This window comes from Liolophura sinensis, chromosome 11, assembly GCF_032854445.1.
Source record: "Liolophura sinensis isolate JHLJ2023 chromosome 11, CUHK_Ljap_v2, whole genome shotgun sequence".
NCBI lineage: Eukaryota > Metazoa > Mollusca > Polyplacophora > Chitonida > Chitonidae > Liolophura > Liolophura sinensis.
This window is the reverse complement of record NC_088305.1, coordinates 30,329,107-30,338,776: the sequence shown is the minus strand read 5'-3', so window position 1 is coordinate 30,338,776 and position 9,670 is coordinate 30,329,107. Positions and strand designations below refer to the sequence as shown.

General features: G+C 46.4%; 1 protein-coding gene across 1 annotated transcript; it reads left to right on the top strand.

Annotated features, from left to right (window-relative positions):
- The first annotated feature begins 4,915 nt into the window (after positions 1 to 4,915).
- On the top strand, positions 4,916 to 7,822 carry LOC135478308 (uncharacterized). Its single transcript, XM_064758584.1, has 2 exons — positions 4,916 to 6,607; positions 7,259 to 7,822. The coding sequence occupies exons 1-2, from the start codon at positions 4,916 to 4,918 to the stop codon at positions 7,820 to 7,822; spliced, it is 2,256 nt and encodes a 751-aa protein (XP_064614654.1).
- Positions 7,823 to 9,670: the final 1,848 nt, after the last annotated feature.

Below are 9,670 nucleotides of genomic sequence, written 5' to 3'. Positions count from 1 at the left end.
CGCGGTTTTGGCGGTCCCTGGACCCTCTCCTTTTTGGTTGGGATAATGCCGCCCCCCCCCCCCCTCCACACACACACACACAATAATCCTTTAGGTTTATATCACTGCATTTTATACTCGGCAGTCATGTCGCAAACTACAGAACCTCCCAACCTTTGGTTCTAATACACATGAGATCCAGTGTACACGCGCATTGTCTTTACCTGAAGTAGACCCAAGATGATTCTAGCCAATCGTTTTTGTTGATGAATTCCGATCAAATCATTCGTCGCGAGAACACTAGTGATGGGGTTTAGCCTAAACAAGCCCAGGTACATTAAAATGTTGCTGCAAGGGTCATGCTTGTCCGAAGTAAAGCGAGGGTAGATTGCCTCTCATGCTCTCTAAGGAGTATGTTCTTGGTTGGCACACTCAAATCAAAGTTAGATATTTGCAAGTGTATGTAGGTAAGTGAGGGCTTTCTGGAGATACTGGCCTGGCGAATACAACCGGAGGAATGCCTTTGTTTGTGCTTTGTATTCAATATTGTTATGGGGAGTTAGGTTTATCTGACTTTCAAACGGAGTTTGAAATCAGCTACAAACAGTTTCAGTAGGTATCCCACCAGGACAGCTGGTTACAAAATGGATACTAATGTGCTCTATGTAATATACATTGTACTTACCTGCTCAGCCGATGGAGTCAGAGCGGAGCTCTGGTTTAACAATGGCGATAGTGGACATGATTCAAGCACTATGAGCTGAAATCACAACTCCACATTGTTAATGTAGAGTGAACGAACAAACTGAGAGTGAAAATCATAAATCCCGAGCCATTAGCCAAATTGTTAGATCCGGGTCAGACATGTCGCTACACAGATACAGAAAGTCATAAGTGGGGTAACTTTGAAATAAGGCCTTCTGTCATGCGTCTGTATTGCCAAGTGTCATGTAGATACAGTAATGCAGCTCTCCTGCTTTAACGTGAGGTGGGCGCTTTCCTGGTGATTAGCGTGCTATAGAGCAGTACAATAATCTAGCAGCGTCTCACCATTGGGATCACTTTGAGTTCAAGTCCAGTTCATGCTGGCTTTTTCTCTTGTCGTCCGTGGGAAAGTTAACTGACGGATTGTTGTTGCTTTTTCCTGGGCTCCCCGGTTTTCTCCCGCCACGATGTTGACCACTGAGGTGTAAGAGAAATATTCTTGTGTAAGACAGTCAACACAAATAAAATAAATAAATAAATTAATGCGAGGTGGCTATTTTGCTAACGTATGTTTAGCTTACATACAGTACGGCAGCTTTCCTATTTCAGTGTGAGGTACCTATAGTAATGTGCCTTGTATATACAGCACAGCATTTCTTCTATTTAAATGTGAGGTGCCTATAGCTATATGTGTCGAGTATATACAGCATGGCTGCTCTCCTAATTTAATGTGAGGTGCTTATAGCTATATGCTCCGTGTATATACAGTATGGCCACTCTCCTATTTTAATGTGAGGTGCCTATAGCTATATGCGTCGTGTATATACAGTATGGCCACTCTCATATTTTAATGCGAGGTGCCTATAGCTATATGTGTCGTGTATATACAGTATGGCCACTCTCCTATTTTAATGTGAGGTGCCTATAGCTATATGCGTCGTGTATATACAGTATGGCCACTCTCATATTTTAATGTGAGGTGCCTATGTGAGCTTTGTGTCATGTATGTATGAATCAATGCTGGGTTTAACGTCGTATCTAACAATTTTTCAGCGATATGACAACGAGGAGTCATCAGGTGTGTGGACATATACTGTGTCTCCTTGTGGCAAGGCGATTCCATGCCGCCAAATTGCTGCCACCACTGAAGATCAGAAATGTGAGGTGCCTATAGCTATGTGTCATGTAGATACAGCACTGCAGGTGGTCTGTTTTAGTGTGAAGTGTCTATAGCCATGTGTCACGTAGATACAGCACTGTAGGTCGTCAATTTGAATTCCAGTTGCCTATGGCTATCTGTCGTGTAGTTATAGTACTGCAGGTGGTCTGTTTTAATGTGAACTGTCTACAGCCGTGTGTCGCGCAGATACAGTACTGCAGGTGGCCTGTTTTAATGTGAAGTGTCTAGAGCCATGTGTCATGCAGATACAGTATCTGCAGTATTAATGCCAGGTGCCTATGGCTATGTGTAATGTAGACACAGTAAGGCAAGTGGTCTATTTTCATTAATTTATTTATTTGATTGGTGTTTTACGCCGTACTCAAGAATATTTCACTTCTACAACGGCGGCCAGCATTATGGTGACAGGAAACTGGGCAGAGCCTGGGGTAAATCCACCACCCTCCCCAGGTTGCCGCCAGACCTCCCCACTTACGGCCGGAGAGGAAGACAGCATGAGCTGGACTTGAACTCACAGTGACCGCATTGGTAAGAGGCTCCTGGGTCATTACGCTACGCTAGCGCGCTAACCAACTGAGCCACGGAGGTACCCCTTCCCCCCTCAATTTTAATGTGTGGTGCCTATAGCTATGGGCGGGGTGCCTTACTTGCCTTCGGTAAGGCGTATCAGTGAAGCAGCACTAGATAAAAAAGCGGAGGAAATCTGTCCTGCGACAAGGAGGCACATTACATACATCCTAAGGGTTTTTTCGTCGTCAAATTACTGAAAAATTGTTAAGTACGAGGTTAAATGCCATGCACCCACTCACCCACTCACCCTATAGCTATATGTGGTGTAGATACAGTACTGCAGGTGGTCTATTTTAATGTGAGGTGCCTATGGCTATATGTCATGAATATACAGTACTGCAGGTGGTCTATTTTAATGTGAGGTGTCTATAGCTATGTGTTATTTAGATACAGTACTGCGGGTTTTTTATTTTAATGCCAGGTGCCTATAGATATATGCTACGTCGTCTGTTTTAATGTGAGATGCCTGTATGTCGTATAGATATAGCACTGTAGGTCGGCGACATGTATTCCAGGTGCTACAAGAAAACGCATTACTTGTGCAAACGCCTTATAGCTTTTCTTCGTCACTGAAAAATTGTTAAGTACGACGTAAAATCTCATGCATATATTGGTACATACGGATACAACGCTGGTGTAGATCTACATGCATGTGGTGAACGCTCGAATGAACTCGAATTTATCTTTTTTTTATCTTCAAAAGATACGCCATCGTGGTCATATATCCCTCGACAACAGGTGAAATCGGAAACTATATAGAAATGAAGTTAACGTCTTTGCCATGAGCAAAATGCTTCAGAATCAAAAGAAAGAATTTTCATTAGACATGCATTTAATACCTTTTGCGAACAGGCTAAAACGTCTGATCATTGCAAGCAGGACAGACTGTTTTAGTTAAATTCAAAACATAAAACATATGCTCAAATCAAACATAAAGCCGACAACTGGCTACATCGGTACCACGCATTGCTACCTTGCATCGCTACCTTGCTGCCTCGCTACCTTGCATCGCTATCTCGCTACCTCGCTACTTCGAAGTTACATTATCTCGCAACCTCGCTACCTCGCATCGATACCACGCTACCTCGAAGTTACATTATCTCGCAACCTCGCTACCTCGCATCGATAGCAAGCTACCTAGTATTGCCACCTGGTTATCTGGCATCGCTACCTCGCTATCTTGAGATAAACAGTATCTCGCAACCTCGCTGCCTTGCATCGCTACCTCTCGGTTATTTATCACTTTAGTGTCAGGCTGATCCATTCAGCGTATGAGACCGATTGAAAACAACACTCTAATTGCCAAGCCCTGGAACTATTATGTAATAGTCCAAACTCGGTCAGTACTTCTCTGTTTAGCTGAGATGTGAAGGGAAGCTTTTGTTTCTGTCGAACCTCCGAAACCTTTGATGACACTTTTCTCAGTCTGCCACTGTTATATTGGTTGGTTTCCGTGTGTTTACTCTTCCACATGTGCGCATAAACATAAAACCTGACCTCAAAGTTTATTTATTTATTTATTTGATTGGTGTTTTACACCGTACTCAAGAATATTTCACTTATACGACGGCGGCCAGCATTATGGTGGGTGGAAACCCGGCAGAGCCCGGGGGAAATCCACGACCATCCGCAGGTTGCTAGAAGACCTTCCCAGAAAAAGCCAGCATGAACTGGACTTGAACTCACAGCGACGCATTGGTGAGAGACTCCTGGGTCATTACGCTGCGCTAACCAACTGAGCCACGGAGGCCCCTGGCCTCAAAGTAATGACCGGTGTAAATCTTACAATTGAATAAAAACAATCTGACCTGTTTGACATGTCACTACCACGTTGTTTTGTGTCCATGGGCCTTGTTGGTAATCTGTTAACCGGAAAGAAGAAGGAAAGGAACATTTATTTCATTTAGTTGATTACCGCCTTTTGCCGTACTCGAATGTCGAGTTGTACATCCAATTAAGCACAAAAAACTCATTGGAAACCTTCGCTGGATCATTTGTACTATTGAAAGTTTTCAACATTTTTCTGGTGATTTACGTCAACGTGATTTGTCACCATACTCTCTCCCCTCGTTTCAATTCCCCCCCCCCCCCCGCCACCTTATCCACAGTTTCGATGGACTCTCCCATCCAGCTGCCTTTCCCACTTCTTTGAAGTGATCTCCTGATTTCTCAAAGGTTACGTAATATCAGCTCCGAATACTGGATTTATGAAAAAGACACCATTAGTAGGTTCGTCGTGAGCCATTACGTGTTGAGTAATGTAATATTAATAAGGCACCGAGGCAGTTTACAGTCAAATAACGGTAAGTTTCCAAGATTTACTAAGCTCCTGACTGTGTTCGTTAAAGGCGAGGTGGCGAGGCAGCGAGGTAGCGAGGCAGTAAGTTTTCGCACTATTTGTGTTTTTCTCCACTTTTAATGTGTCTGAACAGCTATGTGTCATATATATAGAGTATTGCGGATCTTCCATTTTGTATGCTGATGAACGGCAGTCCCGAGACCACTTCCATACCCCACCCTACTCCCACCCAACCTCGTCCAGAGACCTCTCCCATACCTCACTCTACTCTCACCATCGCCCAACCTCGTCCCGAGACCTCTTCCATACCCCACCCTACTCCCACCCAACCTCGTCCAGGGACCTCTTCCATACCTCACTCTACTCTCACCATCGCCCAACCTCGTCCCGAGACCTCTTCCATACCCCACTCTACTCTCACCATCGCCCAACCTCGTCCCGAGACCTCTACCATACCCCACTCTACTCTCACCATCGCCCAACCTCGTCCCGAGACCTCTTCCATACCCCACCCTACTGTCACCCAACCCCGTCCAGAGACCTCTTCCATACTCTCACCATCGCCCAACCTCGTCCCGGGACCTCTTCCATACCCCACTCTACTCTCACCATCGCCCAACCTCGTCCCGAGACCTCTTCCATACCCCACCCTACTCCCACCCAACCTCGTCCAGAGACCTCTTCCATACCTCACTCTACTCTCACCCAACCTCGTCCAGAGACCTCTTCCATACTCTCACCATCGCCCAACCTCGTCCCGAGAACTCTTCCATACCCCACCCTACTCCCACCCAACGTCGCCCCGAGACCTCTTCCATACCCCACCCTACTCTCACCCAACCTCGTCCAGAGACCTCCTCCATACCTCACTCTACTCTCACCATCGCCCAACCTCTTCCCGAGGCCTCTTCCATATCCCACCCTACTCCCACCCAACCTCGTCCAGAGACCTCTTCCATACCTCACTCTACTCTCACCATCGCCCAACCTCTTCCCGAGACCTCTTCCATACCCCACCCTACTCCCACCCAACTTCGTCCCGAGACCTCTTCCATGCCCCACCCTACTCCCACCCAACCTCGTCCCGAGACCTCTTCCATACCCCACCCTACTCCCACCCAACCTCGTCCAGAGACCTCTCCCATACCTCACTCTACTCTCACCATCGCCCAATGTCGTCCAGAGACCACTTCCATAACCAACCCTACTCCCACCCAACCTCGTCCAGAGATCTCTTCCATACCCCACCCTACTCCCACCCAACCTCGTCCCGAGACCTCTTCCATACCCCACCCTACTCCCACCCAACCTCGTCCCGAGACCTCTTCCATACCTCACTCTACTATCACCATCGCCCAACCTCGTCCAGAGACCTCTTCTATACCCCACCCTACTCCCACCCAACCTCGTCCAGAGACCTCTTCCACACCCCACCCTACTCCCACCTAACCTCGTCCAGAGACCTCTTCCATACCTCACTCTACTCTCACCCAACCTCGTCCAGAGACCTCTTCCATACCTCACTCTACTCTCACCATCGCCCAACCTCGTCCCGAGGCCTCTTCCATACCACACCCTACTCTCACCCAACCTCGTCCAGAGACCTCTTCCATACCTCACTCTACTATCACTATCGCCCAACCTCGTCCAGAGACCTCTTCCATACACCACCCTACTCCCACCCAACCTCGTCCCGAGACCTCTTCCATACCTCACTCTACTCTCACCCAACCTCGTCCCGAGACCTCTTCCATACCTCACTCTACTCTCACCATCGCCCAACCTCTTCCCGAGGCCTCTTCCATACCCCACCCTACTCCCACCCAACCTCGTCCCGAGACCTCTTCCATACCCCACCCTACTTCCTACTGGGAGTCGATTAAAAAAGTTGATTTTGAGGGTTGTATCATTTTTACCGGCTTGTCTATCAGAATGCATTTGAAAGCATTCTAAATATATTAACTGAGATAGGACGAAAAATAATAACATTCAACCGGATGGTGATTACAGTATAACTTGTCGAGCTAGCTTGGTTAACCGTTACACACAGGATTGGTCTTGGTTTTCACCAAGGAAACCCCTTCAGCAGTAGGGATGTGGGGCCATTGAAGATTGTAAACCTGTACTGCGACTAAACAACAAGCACAATAAAAAAAGTATTAAAAATGAATAAAATAAAAATAACATGCATTCAAAATAAGAGCTATTTACATTTTGTCGTGTAAAGAACACGAATACAGGGTGGCTTGGTTGCTGAACCTCATCGCTAAACTGTACGTGGTCCCAGAGCACCTTCGTCACAGCTTCACAGCCTCACTTAGCTTAGTCACAGCCAACCAATCTGATCGCAGCCTGGTCACAGCCAACCAACCTGATCGCAGCCTGGTCACAACTAACCAACCTGATCGCAGCCTGGTCACAGCCAACCAACCTGATCGCAGCCAGGTCACAACCAACAAACCTCGCAGCCTTGTCACAGCCAACCAACCTCGTAACCTGGTCACAGCCAACCAACCTGATCGCAGCCTGGTCACAACCAACAAACCTCGCAGCCTGCTGCAGCCAACCAACCTCGCAGCCTGGTCACAGCCAACCAACCTGATCGCAGTTTGGTACCAACCAACCAGCCTCGCAGCCTGGTCACAACCAACCAACCTGATCGCAGCCTGGTCACAGCCAACCAACCTGATCGCAGCCTGGTCACAACCAACAAACCTCGCAGCCTGGTCACAGCCAACCAACCTGATCGCAGCCTGATCACAGCCAACCAACCTCGCAGCCTGGTCACAGCAAACCAACCTGATCGCAGCCTGATCACAGCCAACCAACCTCGCAGCCTGGTCACAGCCAACCAAACCCACAGCCTGGTCACAGCCAACCAACCTGATCGCAGCCTGGTCACAGCCAAACAACCCCACAGCCTGGTCACAGCCAACCAAACTCGCAGCCTAGCCACAGCCAACCAACCTGATCGCAGCCTAGTCACAGCCAACCAACCTGATCGAAGCCTGGTCACAGCCAACCAATCTCGCAGCCTGGTCACAGCCAACAAACCTTGCAGCCTAATTACAGCCTCACACTTCCACTGACTGGTTACAGCGCTTCCCTTGACACCCTACAGCAGCCTGATGGCAGCCCCGGACACGGATTCCGTTTCACAGCCCGATCACAACTTCAGACGCTTCCCAACGTCTCCCGTTACAGCCCTTTACCAGCCCGACTGCAGCTCGGGACACGGTTCCCGACATATCTGGTCACAGTCCTGTCATCGGCTGACCACAACTCACCGTGTAGCACTGTTACCCAACGACCAGCTTTAACTGGTCATACATCCGCCAACAGTATCAAAATATTCCCACAGACCGTTCCTAGTACATCTTTTATATGTCATCCCCGCACGGAAAACCAGAGAAACTGAGGTTTACCTGCTCTCGGGTTCAATGTAATGCCCAACCAGGTTTGCTGTCAGCCCCTGACACACGTTTGTCCGATGTCATAAAACTGATAAACAGCTGATAGGGGCCAAACCCACCGAGGCAGAGGCAAACATACAAATTTATATCTAGAATAGTACTTTGAAGCCTCCGCTACAAAATAATACCACTTAACAAGCAGAAAAACGAAAAAGGGCAACCCAAAGGAGCAAAAGAAAATATATCTTAAAAAAGCAGGGGTTTACATTCTTTGCCACCCCGAAGCATTAATTGTGGAGTGTAGCCCACTGTCCATTTCTTGAAGACTAATATTTTATTGTCTTGAAAAGTCGGACATATTAACACACAATATCTTTGATTAGAGATAAACAGTTTCTTAATTACACCGTCTTACGGTTTCTTCCCCACAGTTTGATTTTCATTGATGCTGATATATATATATATATTAACGGTTCGTGCCACAAGTGTTCTGTCTTCCGCCAAAATCCAACATCATTCTGAAATAGAAATGTACACTACTGCTTCCGTTGAGATTACATCTCTAATATACTTGGGCGCCATGCTCTTTACAACAGCGACGCCGAAAGCGATGCTCCTGCCTTTCGTCACCTGTTCATCATTCGCCTTTTGTAAACAACTGCACGTGATGGCGAATGTACCGAGCTGTTGAGGAGTGCGCTATTTACAGGCTTCGTGGGTATTATTATCATCTCCCATTGTGCTCAAGCTGAACCATGGAAATTTAAATATATTTACACACTTACCACTTGATTTTGCATAACAGAATTCAGAGGGGATACAAGAATAGTTATCATGGGTTCTTCACTGTGTTTTCCACGCTGGACGAACCAAGGCATAAGCTAACATACGAGAGTTTGTTAGGAGAGGAAGAGGAGCGTGAGCTGGACTTGAACTCACAGCGACCGCATTGGTGAGAGGCTCAAGGGTCAATACGCTGCCCTAGCGCGCTAACCAACTGAGCAACAACTTATTTGTATTTTGTATTCATTCATGAACATATTTTCGTGTTTTAGTGAAATATAAACAAAATGTGGAACATCCCCTATTGTTATAAATAGTATAATGGCTGCGCTGAGTGAGCTCTAGCGGACAAAATCTGTCACGTACTCTTGGACGAGTAGGAATTTGCCCACGGTTTCTGATTATGAACTGCTGATTATCATTAAGACTGCTTGTTATTAGTATCTATGTAATATCTATTGTTATTTTATGATCGTTTTAGTTTTTGGTAATATTTATTTCGTATTATTCTATCATTTATTATACTGGTACTGTGAAATGTTAGAATTCAAACATTTTTGAAAATATGTCGTAAATCAAATTAATAAATCAATAATTCATTTATTTATGTGTTATTTTCATTATTGTTTAATGCCATGCTCAAACAACAGAGTAATCAGAGGTCTGCATTATAGGTGAAGTATAGCAGACTGCCCGGAAAAAACCACCGACATTCAGTTACTGATGAGCCTTCGTATATAT